Source organism: Pezoporus occidentalis, unplaced genomic scaffold, assembly GCF_034315485.1.
Source record: "Pezoporus occidentalis ecotype Australia unplaced genomic scaffold, CSIRO_AGI_Poc_V1 ctg220, whole genome shotgun sequence".
NCBI lineage: Eukaryota > Metazoa > Chordata > Aves > Psittaciformes > Psittacidae > Pezoporus > Pezoporus occidentalis.
The window spans coordinates 1,050,586-1,070,527 of NW_026914073.1; the positions used below are offsets into that span (position 1 = coordinate 1,050,586).

The 19,942-nt window shown below is 58.5% G+C and overlaps 1 protein-coding gene across 4 annotated transcripts; it reads left to right on the forward strand.

The window, feature by feature from the left end:
- Nucleotides 1-1,176: 1,176 nt before the first annotated feature.
- On the forward strand, nucleotides 1,177-14,849 carry DNAJB5 (DnaJ heat shock protein family (Hsp40) member B5). Of its 4 annotated transcripts, none has more exons than XM_062620395.1 (4): nucleotides 1,177-1,231; nucleotides 7,651-7,895; nucleotides 9,940-10,538; nucleotides 14,509-14,849. In XM_062620395.1, exons 2-4 carry the CDS (start codon nucleotides 7,685-7,687, stop codon nucleotides 14,740-14,742), a joined length of 1,044 nt encoding a protein of 347 aa, XP_062476379.1. In that variant the 5' UTR covers nucleotides 1,177-1,231; nucleotides 7,651-7,684; the 3' UTR covers nucleotides 14,743-14,849. The 4 variants fall into 4 exon arrangements, with proteins under 4 accessions (XP_062476379.1, XP_062476378.1, XP_062476377.1 ...); XM_062620394.1 differs by lacking the exon at nucleotides 1,177-1,231 and adding an exon at nucleotides 3,584-3,802; XM_062620393.1 differs by lacking the exon at nucleotides 1,177-1,231 and adding an exon at nucleotides 4,055-4,764.
- The last annotated feature ends 5,093 nt before the right edge of the window (nucleotides 14,850-19,942 follow it).

The window sequence follows — 19,942 nt, forward strand, 5'->3', positions numbered from 1 at the left end:
TGGGGGAAAAGAGGCACCCATGCTTTTCTGGACAGCCAGAAATAGGCAGGGGGGTTGGAATTAGATGATCTCAAGGTCCTTTCAACCCAAACCTTTCCATGATGCTATGCCTCCATCCCAGGAGAGGACAGGGAGCCCAACACTGTGACCAACCCACGGTGGAAGGCCTGTCTGTGACTCAGAGCCCACCCAAACACCTCCCCAGTGAGGGGATGATGACAGTGGTGACAAGAGCACCTTGTGATGATGACAAATGTGGCTCCAGCAGCCTCCACTGCTCACCACCAGCTGCAGCACATACAGCACCTTTCCCCGCGACCCATACAGGCCTGCAGGAAGGAGAGCGGCCACTGCTCTGCACCAACACGGCACCTCAATGAGGGCAAGAGACGGGCTTGTTCATGTGCTGCGTTTATAGGGCAAAATCCAGGACAGGGTCTCCACACACCTCCTCCAACACGATGCCTAACCACGCCCAGGACACTGGGAAGAGCAAGGGGGGATATTTAGAGGGCCAGAGCCAAACCACACGCCCCAGGGAAGCACCCTTGTGCCGGGGCTCGACCGAGGAGCAGCGCTGGGCTCACATCACCTCAGCCCCGCTCCGCCATGTTGGGTGCCTGGCCACGGAGCGGCCTGAGGGGCAGGGGTCGCTCGTCTCGCCCCTCCGCCATTGAGTCCTCCCCTTGGGACTCCCCCTGCCCGCCCCACGCCGGTCCCTGCTCCCGTTCCCGGTTTCCCGTTCCCATTCCCGGCTTCCCGGTCTCTTTCCATTCCCTCACCCGCGGGCGGGTGCGGCCCGTGAGAATCACCGCCCCGCTGACGTCACACCTTTCCAGAACATTCCCCCAGAGACCCCGCCGCTCCTAACCGGAGCTCTTGGCCAATGAGAGAGCGCCAAAGGGGAGGTGCCGGCTTGAATGGACCAATAGGAGCCGGCGTTAAGGAGGCGGGGTGAAAAGGGCGGGTAAAGGGGTAGGTCTTGCTTTCAACCCTCCCGCTTGGCCCCGCCCCCTCCCCTGGGACAGCCAATGAGAGGCGCGGTGACGGACACACCGCCGGCCCAACGGGGCGTGGCGAGCGTGGGCGGGACTCCCCTGACGTGCCGGGCGGAGGCGGGAGAGGGGAGGGCGGGGAATGGCGGAGAGGGGGGAGCCAGATAGCGGGGGTTGGGATGGGGCGGGGGGGGGGCGGCTCAGCGAGCGCACGGCGCCCCGGGACAGCGCGAGCGGTGAGTGCCGGGGGCGGCCCTGCCCCACACCGCCCCACAGCGCTGCCCCCCCTGCCCCACAGCGCTGCCCTCCGCCGCCCCATAGAGCCCCGCCCCACACCGTGGCGCGGGCCCTCAGCTCTCTGCGGTGACAGTGTGGGGCTGGGGGCGTGGGGGTCAGTGCCCCCGCCCCGGTGGGTGACAGGGAGTCGGTGTGGGCTTAAAGGGGGTCAGTGCTCCTACCCCATGTGGTGACAGGATGTCGCTATGGGGCTGGGGGTCAGTGTCTCTGCGCCGAGGGGTGATAGGGTGTTGCTGTGGGGGCACAGGGGGTGAGTCCTCCTGCCCTGTGGGGCTCAGTCCGTCTGCCCCATGGAGTGACAGGGTGTCTCTATGGGGATGGGGTCAGTCTTCCTGCGCCATGGGGTGACTGGATGTCACTGTGGTGTCAGGACCCCTGCCCTGTGGGGTGAGCAGGGTGCTGCCGTGGGGCTGGGGGTCAGCGTCACTGTGCCATGGGGTGATAGGTTGTTGCTGTGGGGCTGTGAGTCAGTCGCTCTGCCCCATGCAGTGACAGGATGTCACTAAGGGGGTCAGACCCCTTGCCCCATGGGGTGCTGTGGGTCTCACTCAATTTCTGCCCCACGGGGTGTCAGGGTGTTTCTGTAGGGGCTGGGGATCAGCCTCTCTGCACCATAAGGTGACACTGTGTCCCTTTGGGGTCGGGGGGACAGTCCCTTTGCCCCACGGAGTAACTGGTGAGGCTGGGGTCAATCCTCCTACCCCATGGGGGTCAATCATCCTACCCCTTGGGGTGCCTGGGTTTTGCCGTGGGGCTGGGCAGGGGAGGTGAGCCGCTATATCCCTTCATGGGTGGGGAACAGAGGCTAGCCATTAGGGCTAGTCCCCATAGGGTAGCAGGGTGTCCTTGTGGGGCTGAAGACAGGGTAGGAAGGGACTGGTGCCTTTGCCCCCATGGGGTGGCAGGGTTTCCTGGTGGGGCTGTGGGTCAGGGTTAACTGTGGAGCCCTACCTAAAGACAGCATGTCTCCATGGGTCTGAAGGGGGTGAGAACAAGGGGTTCCTCCCTTTGCCCCCTAACAGAGCATTCAAGTTTGGCAGAAAGGGGTTAATCCGTCCCCTCCATGGGGCTACAGAACAGCCTTGTGGGGCTGGAGAGGACCCTGAGGTGAGGGCTGACCCCTCTATCCCATCCCGCTTTGGAGGGGATAATGTGTCCAGTTGGAGCTGTGTGGTGTGGCCAGGAAGGGGTTAACACCACCACCACCCCTTCCGTTCACATCGGGGGTACCAGTGTGTCCCAGTGGGGCTGAGCTGGCAGGGGAAGTGGATAAAGACCCCCTGCACCCCCCAAGTGACAGTGACAGAGTCAGCAAGGAAGGGGTTAACCCCTGTCCCCAGTGGAGGTGACAGTGTCCCTCAAGAGAGCTGCAGGAAAGGGTTAACCAGTGGGGCTGGGGGCCATGGGGCTGGGGCACAGCAGAGGGGTGAACCCCTTCCCATATAGGTAACAACTCACCATGCTCCTATATGGGTCACCCCTAAATGGGGCACTGCCTGGGGGGTTGTAGTGAGACTTATCCCCATCCACACACAGGTCTTAGCCCCCCCCACTGGGGCTCGGCAGGGGGCTCAGAATGAGCAGTGAGGGGATTTAACCCCATCCCCACATACTGTGGTGGGGCTAGAAAGGGGCACCCCATGTTAGGAGGCAGCACGTGGGACTTGACCTTGTCCCCACACCACAGTGGGGCTGGGATCCTACACTGGGGGGGGGAACACACTGAGGGGCTGGAAATGTTTGACACTGATATGGAGAGACGTTGAGGGGGGCTTAACCCCAACCCCACACCAGTGCGAGCACCCCAGTGGGGCTGGGATCCTACATGGGAGACACTGGGGAGGGGGCCTGACCCTGTCCCAACCCAGGACCCAGCACCATAGTGCTGGAAAGGGGGAATCCTGTATGGAGAGGTGTTGAAGGGTGCTTGACCCCGGTGGGGGCTGAAAAGGGGGAGCCCCACAAGGGGAAGCAGCAAAGGGGGGTTTGACCCCATCACCACCCAGCACCGTGTAGGACTGGGAATGGGAGACCATGCCTGGGGTGGGGGGAGTTCAGCACGTGTATCTTGTCCCCATCCCCACGCAGGAGTGGGCATGGGAATATGGGACCCTCTGTGGGGAGACATCATGGGGGGGTCTTGCCCCGTTCTCCCCACGCCGGGGGCTGCCGGTGGGGGCTGTGAGGCAGAGCAGAGGCAGCGAGGGGAGGGTTAACCCCATCCCCACGCAGGTGCCCGCACCCCAGTGGGGCTGTGGTGGGGCGGGGGGGGGGGGCGGGCACTATGTGTGGGGGCCCGGGGAGGGGATGATTCATTGCGGGTAGTCATGACATTGCTGCCTGCGGCTGCCAGCCAGCACGGGCACGGGTGGCTCTGCCTGCCCCGAGACACTGCATCCCATCCCGCGTCCCGTCCCGCATCCCCTCCAGCATCCCATCCGGCATCCCTGACTGAACCCGGGATACGCTGCCATGCCGGCCATCCTGCTCTTCTGGAGCCGCGCCGAGAGGTATGCACTCATCCTGGCTTATCCATCCCGGCTCATCCATCCCGGCTCCCACCACCAGACCCCCCTAATCCCTCGGGATGTGGTGTTGCGCTTGCCGAGGGTAGGATGCAGGAGCTGCCCGGCACGGCTGCCTGATTCCATTGTGAGGCATCCAGAGGGGATGCACTTAGTGGCTCGTGAGTGATCAGGGGGATGCGGTGCCTTTGGATTTCCTTGGCGCGCCTGAAGGTGACTTCTCAGAAGTAGGTTTTGTGCCGCTGTGCTCGGACCCGGCTCCATCCCGGTGCCATGCTGCACCGGGAGCTCCATTCTCCGGCTGGTGGGACCCCTTCTGTGGGGCACCGGTGTTGCGGGGACCCGCGGGGGGAAAGCTGGGGATGTGCAACCCGGTCAATGTGACTTTCTAACACATCGTATCGCCTTTCTGCCACTGCCGTCCTACTTTTGGGTGCAGAGCAGAGTCCTTTCTGGGGACACCGAGGAGGGGGGAGCTCCTGGGTACGCTCCCTCCCTGCTCCTTGGTGGGGGACGTGACGGTAACGGGGACGTGACAGTACCGGGGGACGTGTGTGACAGGAGCGGGGCGGCCGGGAGGCAGTGGGGAGGGAGGATGCTGGAGCTGAGGAAGCGTCAAGAAGCCAATTAAAAGGAAGATTACGGAGAGCGACTCCATTGAGGGGTGTCCCCGTGTGTGTGTGACAAAGGACGGCAGCTCCCAGCAGCATCCCCCTGGCACCCGCTCACCCATCACCACCTAAAGCCCTTTTGGAGCCATCCCGGGTGCCGACTGCTGCCTTTCTGCTGTGCCGGAGGGATCCGGCCACCGGAGCATCCTTCCGTGTGGCATTCCTGGCAACTCTCCATCGTCTCCCGGGGCACCTGTGGACAACGGCGATGTTTAAAATCAAACTAGAGCCTTTGAAAAGGTCGGCTTGGACTATGAACGTGTTCGTCAAGTTTCGGTAAGTGGGTTCCTGCCTCTGCACCGCGCGTCCTGCCATGACCTTGCTCCCCGAGGTGGACAAACGGACACAAAGCACAGCTCCCCTTTCCGGTGCCGCTGCCCAGGGTGAGCCTCATCCCTCCAGTGGGGACTGCCGGGCACAGGGATTATGTCAAGGGATCGCTATTAGCTGATGTCATGTGCAGGGATGGAACAAAGCCGCCGTTTCTGACTTAATTATTTCATTTCGGGTCCATGTGTGTGGTTACAGGAGGGGGATGAAGGCCAGGCTGGTTCCCCAGGGCGTGGTGGGGGATGCTTGTGTTCCCCTACCAGGTGTGGGTTTGTTGGGTGGGTGATGCGGGAATGGCTTTTTTACCTGCCTTTCTTCACCACCACCCCCCCCCCCCATCTCTCCACCACCAGCCCCGCTCCTGAGGGGGTTAAATGGGAAGGCAGATGACTGAGCAGAAGGGGGAGAGGAGCCGTGGCAAGGCGCAGCTGATCCCCGGGAGGTGGGAGGGAAACTGTGCGGGGACAGAGTCGTGTTTTATCATCATCATCATCGCACATGTGAGCGTCGCCTCCGGAGCGTTGTCTTAACCCACCGGGTCACCTGCCGCCGGCTCCTCACGGTAAAACATGCGTGGGGGGATGTTTCGGGACAGTAATTCCCACCCTCCATCAGCAGAGCCACACAAAGGGATCCCGGGCCAGGAGAGCATCCCTGGCTGCGTCCCCACCCCAGGCAACAACCCCTTGGTGGGCAGGACAGGGGATTCTGGAGGGGGCAACAGCGTTGTGCTGGGATAGGAGGTGTTTTCTTGGGAAGCGCCGTGGGGTTTTGGCTGGGCAAGGGGGGTGCTGGTGGTGCTGTTGGATTGGGCTGTGTGGGGTTGGATCTGGAGCTGGGTGCTGTGGTGGGAGTCAGGTGCTGTAGTGTGCGTCTCTCAAGCCAGTGTGCGATGGGGTTGTCCTCAGCGCATCGTCCGGACAGGGGCAAATCCTGGTCCAGGTGCTGGTGCCGGTCATGGGGAGACCCTGCCCAACACCAAGGCTGCATGGGAGTGACCTTTGGTGGGGGCAATGGCAGGTTACCCTCAGCCCCCCTCCTGTTGCTCGTCTCTGGGTGTTGCGCAGCCTGTTCCCATGGGAAGGGCAGAAGAGAGCTGAGGTGGACCGAGGGCAGAGCATCCCCCAGCGCCTGCGTGGGATGGAGCCGCCGGCGGCTCTGCGCAGGAGCTGGCACCAGGAGCTGCCGTGGGAGACGCTGTCGGATGCTCTTTACACCCACAGGGACCTTCTCCCACCTCTTCTGTGCCACACAAATCTGTGGGTGCCCTTATCTCACCTCACTGTGTCCTTTAGAGGTCTGTGCCTTGCCTGCCTTTGCTCTCTTCCCATCTATAGCAAAGCACCTGCTCCGTGCCAGGGGCAGTTACTTGCTCCAGAGGCTGGTAGTTTGCCCAAGTGTGGGGCCAATTTCCAACCCCTATACAGACACCCATCTGTAAAGGGGTGATTGCCCATGGCATGACCCAAGGCCACCCGTGGGTGAATGCCAGGGGCTCAACAGCGCTGTGGTGGCCCTGGCCACCCACATCTGAGCTGCTGTGATTGGAAGATCCCTCTGTGACCTCCATGGGTGCTTAAGGATGGGCGAGAACATCTGGCAGCTTGTATGGTGGTGAAGGACAGGATCAAGGCTCACACCCCATGCAGAGATCTGTCTGCTGGGGGGTGGTCGAGATGGGTTGAGGCTGCCCAGGGGTGTTTGGAGCAAGGATGGAGAGAAACCTGGGTGGTAGCAAGGAGCTAGATGTGAGCAGGAAGGCTTTAACAGGGGGCAGGAGGTCTGATGGGAGAGGAGGAGGGCATGCAGCAATCACTGAGTTGTGAGGGAGGATCAGGCCGTGCTCAGGGTTTCCGGAGTTTGGTCAGATAACCAAAGGTCAAGAAGCAGCAGGAATTGTCCTTGTGGGAGTGTGGGGTTCGCTCAGCCTCTGCCCTCCCCGGTGCTCGCTGGGTCTCTGCGGCTCCAGCAGCATGACCGGGGAATGAATTACAGCCACTGGATTTTCCATGCCTTAGTATAGGCATGGCCCCAGCCTCGGCCCCCGCGTGATGGAGCGAGTGAGCCCTGTGTTTCTGGCTCTCTGCGAGATGCAGTTGGAGGCTCTTGGGGAGTGCAAGTCAGGAGAGAAACTGGTGGGAATTATTTTTTTTCTTCTTTTTCAAACAAAAAAAAAATAATAAAAAAAAAAAAAGCCCTCCCACCACCACAAGATGTTTCTGTCTAACGGCTCCGTTCCCTCTTCGCTAAATACAAATTATGGCTCTGACAGCCGGAGGCATTTATCTCTAGCTGAATGCCAATTGCTTTCAAGAACAAAATGTTTGAAGTTCCTTTAAGGTGAAGGCGGCAGCATGGTCTCTGCCGCTGCTTTCAGCCTCCAAAGCCCTGCTGTCACCACCCCAACTCCCATCCCAGGTCCCTGGCTGGGAGAGGAGGGGACACACACGGGCTGCTGGCTACATATAGGCATAGCTCAGCCCTCTGGGCCCACCCAGGGGCAGGGGGAGGACATGGTCCCGGCCTGACGTGAGCAGTGGCGTGGCTTTTATAATGCCATGCCCTGTTTCAGGCTCTCCCTACTCCCTTCAGCCTCAGAGATGAGTGTCCCTGTCCCTGCCTTAGTGCTCAGAGGGTTACAGCTGGAGCCAGGACACATCTTGGCCCCAGGGCTCTGACCTCCATTGGGAAGCGTGGACTTGAGCCGGCTGTGGTGCTGCTGGCCGGTGGGACGCAGGGAGCACCAGCTCCGCGATAAGTGCGTGTGGGTCCCATCCCCAGCCGAGCCCAGTGCAGTGCTCGCCTTACCCAGGGCTGTCTTTCTGCTTTCAGGAATAAGTACTCGGCTCCCGGCAGCGTCGCCGTCATGGGCAAGGACTATTACAAGATCCTGGGCATCCAGACCGGTGCCAACGAGGATGAAATCAAGAAAGCCTATCGGAAAATGGCCCTCAAGTATCACCCTGATAAGAATAAAGACCCCAACGCCGAGGAGAAGTTCAAGGAGATCGCGGAGGCTTATGATGTCCTGAGTGACCCCAAGAAGCGAGCTGTCTATGACCAGTATGGGGAGGAAGGTAAGTGGACAAGCGCTGCCTGCTTTGGAGGCAGGGGTGGTGGTCCAGATTGGGTTTTGTAGGCAAGGGAGGCTTTTCACACAGAGGGTTCATGCCTGCACTCAAAATGGGGCTGGTAGCTTGGAACTGGGGACAGTGAAGGCTCTACAGGTGTCAGGAATCCTCTTTCATCCTGTTTCTCTCTGGGTCACCCTGCTTTTCCACCCTGCTTCCTGGGATGGCAAGGGTTCTCCCTGCCTTCTGCCCTAAAACACAGCTGGGACAAGGGAGGTAGAAGGAGTTCACCTGACCTCCTGGATTGTACCTGGGGTAATTCGTCAGCAGCCCTTTAATTGACCTAAATATCCCAGCAGAGGAGTATTGCTTTTGTCCACATTCTCCCTGCATTTGGGCACTGGTCCCGCTGTCCTCCCTGGTACAGGCTGACCTACAGTATTCAAAGCTTTTCCCAATTTAAGTAATAGGTCCTTGTTTTGAAACCAAGCGGCTGCTGTTGTCTGGTGGTTGGCACAGAGGAGGAGGAGGAGGAGAAGAGCCGCTCAACCACAGGCGGCCTTATTAGTCGAAGATGGAAGAGCGCAACCCCATTCGAGGAGAGCACCGAATAGCATCTGCATTAATCAGCCCAGGACTTGGGTGCTTAAAAGAGCAGGAGGTCTGGCAGGAGCAGGCTGCTGGGTGGAAGAGGCAGCCCTGTCAACGGGCAGGTGCATCCTCTTAATGAGCTACCAGCAGAATTAACCAGCAGTGGGTTAATTTTGACCCGTCAGTTATGTCAGGGCTATGATGGATGCACCGGGCGCAGTGATCTGCCACCCTGTAAAATGAGAAGAGGCTGCCTCAAGTGGGAAACCAGCCTTTCCCCAGAGGCAATGCCGAGGAAATCGGACCCAGCTCGGGCTGGCGTCACGGGATTAAAGGTGAAACCTCCTGGCTGTACAGTCTGTTAGGGGACAGGGGCTCCCTGGGGATTTGGCGAAATCCCCATCACCTGAAGACACCTAAAATAAAGAATGAGTTAAGGAGGGAGGGAAGAGCAGCCCCCTTCTTGCTCCATCAGTGTCGTGGCCCATGGAAACCTTTTTGTTCCCCATCAGGTGACATTTTTTTGAGCAACATGTCTTGGGGATCAGCATTTTGAAAGGCTTCTGCATCCATGTGGTGGGCAAGGTGAAGTGAAAGCCCCCCTAACCCACCCACAATATTAATTTCATCAATCAGACCCCCAAAGTTGCCCCATTGCAGTGATGGGGGGGTCTGGCACAAGGAGCAGCCTGTCAGAAATAGTCCATCACTGTCACTGTTGTGCCCTGAAAATAGTCCTAGAGCTAGGCTTGGCTTAACCCTTCCCAACCCTCCTGGTCAAAAATAGCCTCACAGAGCGTATGTGACCTCTTTGGAGGGGCACTTATCATGTGCCTTGGCTGCTTGGGACCTTGGGGGAGCTGCAGTGACGTAAGGCTTAGCCTGGGACCTGACAGGAGAATTCCCCATGGGAATGGTTGCAAAAGGATCCTAACCTTGAGCTTACCTGGTGTTTTGTACAGTCTGTACGCAGGCAGCTGTGTGCTGACCTGGAGGTCTGCATGGTCACTTGTGAGCTCAAAGCCTGCTCTCAGCTACAGGATGTGATGCTCCTGGACTGCAGCCATTGGTGCAGCTCAAAAGACAGGACAATGTGGGCAGAAGGGAGCCTGCCCACGGGGAAAAATGGAGATGGGATGGTCAGGAAATGCTTAAAGGGGATGAATTGGGTGGAGATGAGCAAAGAAGAACTTCAGTAGGGATAGCAGGGACAAAACCTGATCAGATTTTGAGCTTGGTGAGCTTGTTTTGAGCTTGTTCGTCATGGGTTAAGCTAGTACCTTCCTGCCTCGTGTTCTTTGCAGGTGGCTGGCTGGAGTGGGTGACCTGCAGCCTTAGGAGACACTGGAAGGTCTGCCCGGAGCCAGCAGAGACCATGATCCTGCCTGGAAAGTGCAGTCCTGGCATGGCATCAGCTGGCAGAGAGCGTTCATGTCTTGTCTTCCCCTTTCTCTTCCAGGTCTCAAAACTGGAGGTGGCTCTTCAGGTGGCTCAGGGAACACTTTCCACTACACCTTCCATGGAGACCCCCATGCCACCTTTGCCTCCTTCTTCGGAGGCTCCAACCCTTTTGACATCTTCTTCGCCAGCAGCCGCTCCCGAATATTCAACGGGTTCGACCAGGAAGACATGGACATCGATGAAGATGATGACCCTTTCAGTGCCTTCGGCCGGTTTGGCTTCAACGGCATCAACGGGGTTCACCGGCGGCACCAAGAGTCCCTGCACACACGCAGGAAGGTCCAAGACCCACCCGTAATCCACGAGCTCAAGGTGTCCCTGGAAGAGATCTACCACGGCTCCACCAAGAGGATGAAGATCACGCGCAGAAGGCTCAATGCTGATGGCCGGACCATGCGGACTGAGGACAAGATCCTAAACATTGTCATCAAACGGGGTTGGAAGGAGGGAACCAAAATCACATTCCCCAAAGAAGGGGATGCCACCCCAGACAACATCCCTGCTGACATCGTCTTCATCCTCAAGGACAAGCCTCACTCGCACTTCAAGAGGGATGGAACGAACGTGGTCTACACGGCAAACATCAGTCTTAAAGAGGTGGGTATGAGTGGGAAATCCCAAGGGGTGGGAGGTGGTTCTGGGTCATGGCACTTGGCAACGAGACAGGAGTTGTTTCTTCTCCTGCAACGATGAGGAAGGGCCAGGTAGGTTGGGAAAGACACAAGCAAAGACATCTGGAGAGAGGAGCTGTGTGTAGGACACAGGTGCTGTGGCCCCTGCTGGGTGCACCTTGAGCCTGTACAAGGTGGCATTTGTTTGTTGTTTCCCTTCCCCATCTGTCTCGTCTTTCTGTTTTAGCAGAGGGTGTTCACATGTGGAAGAGAGCCCAGATGTCTGTAGGAACAAGGGATGACCTGGGTTGGCATGAGTCTGGTCCCTGCTTGTTCTCACAGCTGAGCCTGCTTGTGGCTTAGCTACTGTCCAGGATAGCACTTTCTCCCCACAGACAGAGAGCGGGAGCTGTTCTGATGTGGAGAACAGCCACCTTGCCCTCCCTGAGCAATTCTTTAGCTGTTTTTCTTGGTTCTGCCTCCCCTACATAAAGAACCAAAAGAACAAAGCTTTAGGCAGTTAGCAAAACTCAGCACATACCAGTCCTGCAGGTCACAGTGGGACTGGATCCATCAGAGCCAGCAAACTGCTGCGAGGTGGGAGAGGAAGGGCAGGTTAACCCAGCACAAGACATGCCATTCACCACTGCTGCTTTATAACTACCTTTCAATAAATCCCAGCTGGCAGCTGCACTTAACACTGACGTTTTGTGCAGCTGCCATTTGCTGTTCCTTTCAGACTGTAGACGCTGTCTGTCTTCTTAATGAGCTGATTTCTTTTCTTCCCGGAGACAGATTTATGTTCTCAAATGCATTTCATAGAAATAAGCTCAATGGGCCAGACCTGAGGTAGGGAAACGTGAGCTTGTGAAACATTGCCAGTGAGTCAGAGGAGCTTTGTCATGGCTCTGCATCCCTGCTGGGGCCCTGACCTGGTGCTCTGGGGGAAAGGAGCAGCCACGCAGGTCAAGCAGACCTCGGTGCTCCTGGGGAAAACTCAAGCTGAAGTTTAATCTTGACTCAGGAGCTAACTGTCCTTCGCAGTGCAGAGTGCAGAGGTTTATTCCTGTGGTGGCTGGCTTCCCTGGCTGCGCCAGAAATACTCGGGAGAGATTGCCTTATTTATGGGGCCAGCATGCCATATCTCAGATGTTCCCTTCTGTGCATTCCCCTATCTCTCTGTAGAATTAACCCCAGGCTGGTTGTGCTGATGTTAGCCCAGGTTCATGCACTGCTGAGGCTGGAAGGACTCTTGCCTGGAGTTGTCCCTTGAGCAGCAAGTGGAGAAACCTGCTCTGGCTCCACGTGCTGCTGCACCAGGAGCAATGGTGCTCATCCCTGTGATGAGCAGGGCGTGTTGTGCTGCCCTTTGGTTTGCACAATGCAGTTACAATGTGGAAAATTGCTGGTCTGGGCAAATTCCTCACCTCTTTGAGCTAGAACTTGTGGTCTTTGTCCTCCCCCACCGCAAACCCAGCATCCTCAGGGAGGTGCCAGCCTGGCTGCTATCCCCATCCTGTGCTTGCCAGGGGAGGGTGATAACTCTGCTGCTTTTATCTTCCATAAGGAGAAGAACCTTAAGTACTCTGGAGCACAAGCAGGTGCCAGGAGCTTCCCAGCTCCGTATGCCACCACCTCAGAATGTGATGGAGTGCAGCCTCTTCATCACCAAGCCATAGCCTTGGCTACTCTCCTTGCATCCTTCCTTCTTGTAAGCCTCTTCCACTGCCACAAGAGGAGCAGAGCACAGTGCCAGCCTGCAGGCAATGCGTGCTGTGACCCCACTCCTGGCCGTGCTGGAGACCCTTCACCAGCACCCTGCTGCCACAGGGAGCAAACTACCTGGTGCTTAGGCACCCAGGAGAGCATCTTCCTCATCCTCCTCCATCTTCAGAACCCTCTGGAGAGTGACCGAGGGATGCAGTGCCCTCCCAGCCCCCAAGTCTGGCCCCGCTGGACTGCGACAGTGCAGGCTGGTTACCAGAGGTGTATGAGGGACTGCACGGAAGTGTCTCTTCCTAAAACTCCAGGCTTGTGTCGCAGTGGGAAGCCGGGGGAGGGAGGAATCGCACTGCTCCTGGCAGGCAGACCTCAGGGGCTTTGCTGCCTAACGCCTGCATCCTTTACCTGGCGTCACCTTCCTCAGAGCATCCGGATGGCTGGGGCACAACCGGTGCTGACGTTCCCCCCCAGTAGCTCCGCTGGGAGCGGAGGAGGACCCAACGCTGACCTAGATAAAGCTCTGCTCTCACAGCTACCAAACCCAGGGTGATTTCATCCCCAGGGATAAACCCAGCCTCTTTCTAGGATGCGGGGCAGCTCCCGCGGTTACTTCAGCAACCGGTTTCCCAAATGCCAGAGGAGTTGAGCAAGAAGGAACTAAAAACAGGGACATACGGTGGAGGAGTGATTGCCTGGGATTCTTGCATCTTGGCTCTAGGAAGGAAACATTAAGATCCTGTCTGCCTTCGCTGTTACCGCCCGCTCCTGCTCACATCCTTCTCTTTGCCCCATCCACGTGCTCCACAGGGAGCGAGTTCCTGTTCTCCTTCCCACTTTGTGGCTGGAGATGTCCTTTCCCTGGCACACACAGACACATGCAGCCCTCTGCGGTGGGTGGTGGTTTGCACCGGGGAGCAGGAGGGCTCCAGCATCCCTGTGTGATGCATTGATGGAGCAGAGCATCCTTTCTTCCCCTCCTTCTACTTGCTGGAGATTAGCCAAGCTGCCACTGCCTGCATGGAGCTGGAAACAGCCATCCTCCCACAGCCAGAAAAGCTCATTCCTGCAGGACACCCTTCCCAGGAGGAGACCAAATGCAGATGAGCTGTGCAAGGAGACAGCCCCATCTCCTGCTCTCTGGTTGCCACGCAGGCTCTGGCATGGGCTCCTCTGTGATAGCTGCTACAGATCCCTGGCTCAGCTGCAGAGCCCTCATCCGTCATCCCCGAGCACATGGCCAGCATGGGAAGAAATGTTTGTCCTGGTGCCTGTTGCTGCTTTGCCACTGGAGGCTTTTCCTGTCGAGGGGAATGCAGAGCATTCCCCAATCTACCCCAGAAATAGCCACTGCATCCTCCTCCCCTCCCTTTGCAGGGTGTTCTGGGATGGCTGGGACCTCAGGGCCAGCCCCCCACCTGGAATCTCAAGGATGTACTCCTGGTACCCCCCTCCTTTCCTCTTCCAGAAGCATCTCTCCCTCAGCCCTTGCTGAGAGCCTGGAGACGATCCTGCCTACGTGTATGCCAGAGCTGTCTGAGTTATTTAAGGACATGAGGGTTTTCTTGCTGCATTCCTGCATCACGTGTGTCGCTGATGCAGGTTGGCTGCTGCCGGGGTACAACGGGCTGGTGCCCACCAAACAGGGCTTGGAGCAGCCTGCTCTAGTGGAAGGTGTCCCTGCCTGTGGCTGGGGGAGCTTAAAGGTCCCTTCAAACCAAACCATTCCATGAATCTATGAAACCACTAGGGGCTGGTGACAGGGACCATCCCCTGTGGCTTCTAGGAGAGCTGCAGCGCTGCCTCGCACCAGTGTAACCTTTTGGGGCTGTTGTTGAGGGGAGAACAGGCCGCACAGGCTGTGCTATAGATAACCCAGCACGGGGCAGAGCTGCCGGGCTGCTCTGCAGGGTGACAGCTGATGGACCGCGGCGGCATCTGATGATCTCAGCTGGATTTTCGGCTGCCGGAGGCTGGGAAAGGGGCTAAATTTAGCCTGTCCTGTTGCTGCGAGTGGTGGGGGGCTCGCTGGTAGCTCCTCCTGGGAGCGCAGGAGGTGGGGATGGAGCGTGCTTCATCTCCTTCAGCCCCCTCCGTGTTGGGGGGCACCAGGAGAGACCCAGGCTCGCACTTGGTGAGCATCACCCGAAGGGATGGGATCGGCCAGTGCGGGGACCACGGGGACGCTTTGGGGTGTCAGCCCCACCTAATGGCGTTGTCTGCTCTTCTCCCCACAGGCCTTGTGCGGCTGCACCGTGAACATTCCCACCATCGACGGGCGGGTGATCCCGCTGCCCTGCAACGATATCATCAAGCCGGGGACAGTGAAGAGACTGCGTGGGGAGGGGCTGCCCTTCCCCAAGGCCCCCAGCCAGCGAGGAGACTTGATCGTGGAGTTCAAAATCCGCTTCCCGGACAGAATAGCTCCTCAGACGAGACAGATCCTCAAGCAGCACCTCCCGTGCTCCTAAAGCCCGGGGACTCCTCTCCAAGCAGCAATACTCCTATCGCTCGTGCCGCAGCACCGCGGAGCAGAGGTGCCACAGCACTTTCAAATGCAAAAAGAAAACAACGAGAAACCAACCCTTGCAACACCTTCCTTTACCCCCCAAAACCCACCCCATCCATCCATCCATCCATCCACCCATCCATCCATCCATCCATCCACCCATCCATCCATCCACCCATCCACCCACCCACCCACCCACCCCTCCTGGCCTGTTTTCTACTCCAGCAGCAGGGAAGCTCCTGCCCATCCCAGCTGCCAAAGCTTTTCTATTCCCACCCTGAGCTCCAGCTTTCCCACCTCGCACAAGCCGGCGGCACGGGGGGGTGCGCGTCACGTATTGGGTTTTTTAACGTCACCTGCTTTTTCAGGCCACTTGTCCCCACCAGAGGCTGGACTGGCCGGGGCCCGGCGCACTGTAAATAGGACTCTGCAGGATCTGCCGTGCCCGATGTTGGTTTTTCTCCTCCCCTCTTTGATACTTGCTGCTGTTGGGGGTCCCGCTGTGCCCATCATGGGTGGCCTCCCGCCCCGTAGCCGGACTGTTTCTCACTTGGGACCACGGTGCCGAGTCCGACCGTGGTCCGCTCTCCTGTGCCAAGCCTACAACCGAGCCTCGGCTGTGCCAAGTGACGTGGGGACGGTCCCATCCATCCTCCTGCCCGGCTCTGTCCCTGGTGCCCGATGGGCAGCAGGAGGAGGAGGGGGGGGGAATCCCAGCGTGGAGCTTTCTTGTTCAGATGTGTTGAGTTTGCATTGCTGCTTTTCCTCCTCTTTTTAAGTACATATATATAGAGCTTGCTCGATAGACGCCGCAGCGGTTCTCTGCCCGCTCCGCGGTTCCCGACGTGGTGCACCCTGACTTCCTTTCTTTTTTCTTTCCTATTTTTTCCAAGGGGGGGGGCGATGGTTCAGCCAAACAAACAACACGTCGACCCCCCCCCCTAAAAGGGGATGTGTGTGTGTGTAGCACAAGTCTGGGTGCAAAACCGGAGCCACGCGTGAGCAGAGCCGCAGGGTTCGCTAGCATTTAAGGTCAAACATGGGGATTTTAGTCATAGAGAGGTGCGTGTGTGTATATATCCTTTTTCTACAGGGACGGATCATCCAGGAGGCCGGGATGGGAGGCGCGTGAGGCAGAGCCCGTTTGGTGGCTTCACCTTCAAATACTGTATTTTTTTAAAACAAACGCAAAAAAAAAACAAAAAAACCCAAAACTTTGGATTTTCACCGGGAGAATTTTTGTATTTCCCACCCTCTCTCGGCACGCTCTGCCTCGCGACCGTTCTTTTTCCACCCCCTTTTTCCCTCCTCCCAGGATACAAACCAGGCTCCCACGGAGCAGGAGGCGCGTTCAACGCGGGGTGCTTTTTGTACGGCTCCTCTTCCACCAACCACCATGAGAAACCCCCCAGCAAAGCACCCCCCGACCCAGGGAACACGGGTTTTGTATTGACAGGGTTGAACCCAATGACTTCAAGCAGGGTCCCGTGGGGCAGGAGGGTGAGCGTGGGGCTGAGCACAGCCCCACAAGTGCATATGGGGCCGGATTGAGGACACCCCTTCATTCACTGCCATCGGTCCCCTCCGCTGGTCCCTATGGAGTTCGAGGTAGAGAAGCCTGGTGGACACCGTGAGCGAGAAGACAGGACAGCGCCCGCGCTGCTTTGGTTTTCTCGGTTTCAATGAGACCTGAATGTTTTATAGTGCTTCTTTCTTTTTGTAATTTTCTTCTTCTTTTTTTTTCCTCCTTTTCTTTTTTTTTTTTTTTTTTTTGTAATGTCAGTATTGAGAGAAAAAGAGAAATAAAGTATTTTAAAAAATACACTTCCTTCATGTGCGTGTGTGTGGTGGGGGTGGATCATGGAATGGTTTGGGTTGGAAGGGACCTTAAGATCACCCAGTTCCAAGCCCCCACCACAGGCAGGGACACCTTCCATAGAGCAGGTTGCTCCAAGCCCCTGTGTCCAACCTGGCCTTGAACACTGCCAGGGATGGGGCAGCCACAGCTTCTTAATGGGCGCCCTGTGCTGGTGCCCTCACAAACACCAGTGCCAGGGACCACACATGGCTGGTGTTGGGAGCAGGGGCTCGGTGCCTGCTCTGGGCTGCTGTGGGCAGTGGGTGCTGTGGCTGTGGCTGGTGAATGGGGCTCTTACCGGGTGGGAGAGGCACAAGCTGCGGGTGGGGAATGTCCTGCTCATCCCGGGATGTGTTTGTCCCTGAGCTCCCATCAGGAGCAGCACAAGGGCAGGGGATGGGAGCGATACCCACGGGCGTTGTGCCTCAGGAGGCTGCCAAACCCCCGGTGTGGGGCCAGGATCTCCCGGGTGAGAGCTCAGGGCTGTGAAACCACCCCAGCAAAACCTGACCCTGCAGCGCAGGCAGCAGAGAGCAGCAGGAATGGGCTCCTCTGATCAGCGATGGGGGCTGGCAGGGCTGCCAGGGATGCCCGTGGAGCCCGGGAGGGACGTGGGGAGGAGAAACCCTTGGAGCAGGAACACACGGGATGGGATGCCCGTGGGGCAGGGGATGTAGACAGGGAGCGCACATCCATGAAGCTGGATCCATGGAGAAGGGATGCCCTTGTGACAGAGATAGCCAAGGGGGTGTCCACAGAGCATCCTGCCTGCTCCAGAGCAGCATGGCCACTGCCCGCCCTCTGCTAGCAGAAGCCAGGAGGGTTTGGGGTGCTGCAGGACCCTCTGAGCCCCACACCCTGACCCCCATGCAGCCAAGAGCCCCTTCCTTTCTCCCCAATGCCTCTGGGGGCTCCCCAGTCCCCTCAGCACGGCACTGGGCAGGAGAAGAGGGTGCATGGAAGGCTCCTGCCCCTGCAGCTACCAGGGGCTGTGCTGGGGGTGGCCCCTGATGGCCGTTGCTCTCCTGGGGCTCATGGCCGAGCTCCAGGCATCGGGGACACCCTCACCCCACTGCTCCAAGGCAGGGGCAGAGGCTCCCACAGCTCCCATGGGTGCTGTCCCCACCGTGTCCCACGGGTGTCAGGGGAGACAGATGAGGGTTTGCAGCCCTCCTGCTGGATTTAACCAGCACCTGCAATGAGGGGAGGCAGCAGGGCTGCGGGAGCTGGGACACGCACCCCGAATGGAATCACAGGGCACCCCGTGTCCTGCTTGTCCTCACCTCCACAGCAGACAGGTGATGGGGTGGATCTTACTGCCTGGGTGATGACGGTCCCAACGACAGGGACAAGACCCCACCCGCTGCAAGGGGTGAGGAAGGCTCTGGGGAGTCCTGACGAGCTCTTGCAGGGCACAGAGCAGCAGCTTCCCCTTCCCGGGTGGCTGGGAAGCGTCTGGTTCCCAGCTCATCCAACCGGGGCTGCATCTTCTGGGGTTGCCCTGGTGGAGCAGCGGCAGCATCTGGTGGGAACAGGAAGCAGCCCTGAGGTGCAAGTTTCCATCAGCCCCACACGGGCTGGTGTGGGGCAGGGTGGCACTAGCCCCCCCATCCCCGCTGCCCCATAGCCGATGGCTGGAGTCCCCCGGAGCGAGCAGCAGCGTCTTCTCGGGCAGAGGTGGTGTGAGGACAGCAGAGCTCCGAAGTAGGTCAGAGCACCCTCCCCGGGGGCTGCCCAGCCTCTGCCCCAGCACAGAGGTGCTATTTAAACACGGTGCTCCCAATTCCAGCTCTTTTCTCCCCACTGCTACGTGCAAGCCCCCTCTCCTGGGCAGCCCCATCCGGACACGGCTCTGCCCTTAAACCCATCTGGTTGGATGGAGCCCTCCAAGATGTGACAGGCTGAGCCAGGAGCTTCTGCTGCCTGGGCCCTCTCCCTCCTGGCTCAGCCCCAAGGCTTGGGGTCACCTTCTGCCACCCCATCTGCGTTTATCCCTTCACAGACACCCTCAGGTCCTGCGCGCCCCTAAAAGCCAAGAGCACGTGGCTGCTCTGTGCATCCCATAGACACTGCCCCAAAGAGGCTCAGGGCTGGCCAGATGCAGCCTCCTGTGCACAGAGCCAATTGTGTCCCATGAAACACAAACGAGGATGACAATGCCATGTTCTTCAGTTCAGAGAAGGGAAATGAGCCACGGAGCAATGCACTGAGGTGGAAGTGGAATGGAAGAGCCATGAGCAGAGCCCAGCTCCCGAGTTTGGGGCACAACACGGGACTGGCTGGCCACAGAAACCCAAGGGGATAAAGGGGATGTGCTGAAGCTCCCCTCTACCCTACCCACAGTGATGCCACATAAGCCAGCTTGTGCCCAGGCAGCCAAGAAGCCAACAGCATCCTGGCCTGTACCAACAATAGCACGGCAGCAGGGCCAGGACAGTGATCATCCCCCTGCACTGGGCACTGGTGAGGCTGCACCTCGAATCCTGTGTTCAGTTCTGGGCCCCTCACTACAAGAGAGACATTGAGGTGCTGGAGTGGGGCCGGAGAAGGGCAAAGGAGCTGGTGAAGGGCCTGGAGCACAAGCGTGATAAGGACCAGCTGAGGGACCTGGGGATGTTGTTTGGAGAAGGGTCAGGGGACCTTACCACTCTCTACAGCTGCCTGAAAGGGAATGGAGTGAGGTGGGGTTGGTCTCTTCTCCCTAGAAACAAGTGACAGGATAAGTGGTAACAGCCTCAAGCTGCCCCAGGGGAGGTTTAGATGGGACATCAGAACAACTCCTTCCTCAAAGGATGCTCAGGCATCGGAACAGGCTGCCCAGGGCAGGGGTGGAATCAGCATCCCTGGAAGCGTTCACAAACTGTGCAGATGGGACCCTCAGTACCATGGGTTAGTGGTGGCCTTGGCAGCACTGAGAAACCTCTTTAACCTCTTCCCCTAGCTATTATCCTATGAGAGCCCCAGTGCCCCTCGTGCTGCCCCCAGCCAGGGTGGACAAGATGGGACTTGCTGGAGCCCTTTGCTGCAGGAGCCAAAGCAGCAGCTCTGACTGCTCACGACCAGCACAGAGGACACACCAGGTACCTGCAGCCAGGCTCTGGTACTCAGTGCTTGCAGTCAGAGCACAGATGCTGCTTCCAAAGCGATTCCTTCTGCTAATGTGAGCTAATGGGTGTTAAAAGGAAGAGCAACCCCGAGGGCAGCAGGGAGCGGGTGCACACACAGATGGGCTCCATCACAGTACAGAGATGGGTGGGTTTGCAGACAGCCCCAGCACCACACAAAGGAAGGGCTGGGGCCTGGG

What these genes read in the sequence shown, in the direction of transcription:
- DNAJB5 (XM_062620393.1), top strand. Translation starts at nt 4,697, where the DNA reads ATGTTTAAAATCAAACTAGAGCCTTTGAAAAGGTCGGCTTGGACTATG. An exon ending in AACGTGTTCGTCAAGTTTCG is followed by an intron (nt 4,765 to 7,650) that starts GTAAGTGGGTTC and finishes TTCTGCTTTCAG; the next exon opens with GAATAAGTACTCGGCTCCCG. An exon ending in CAAACATCAGTCTTAAAGAG is followed by an intron (nt 10,539 to 14,508) that starts GTGGGTATGAGT and finishes TTCTCCCCACAG; the next exon opens with GCCTTGTGCGGCTGCACCGT.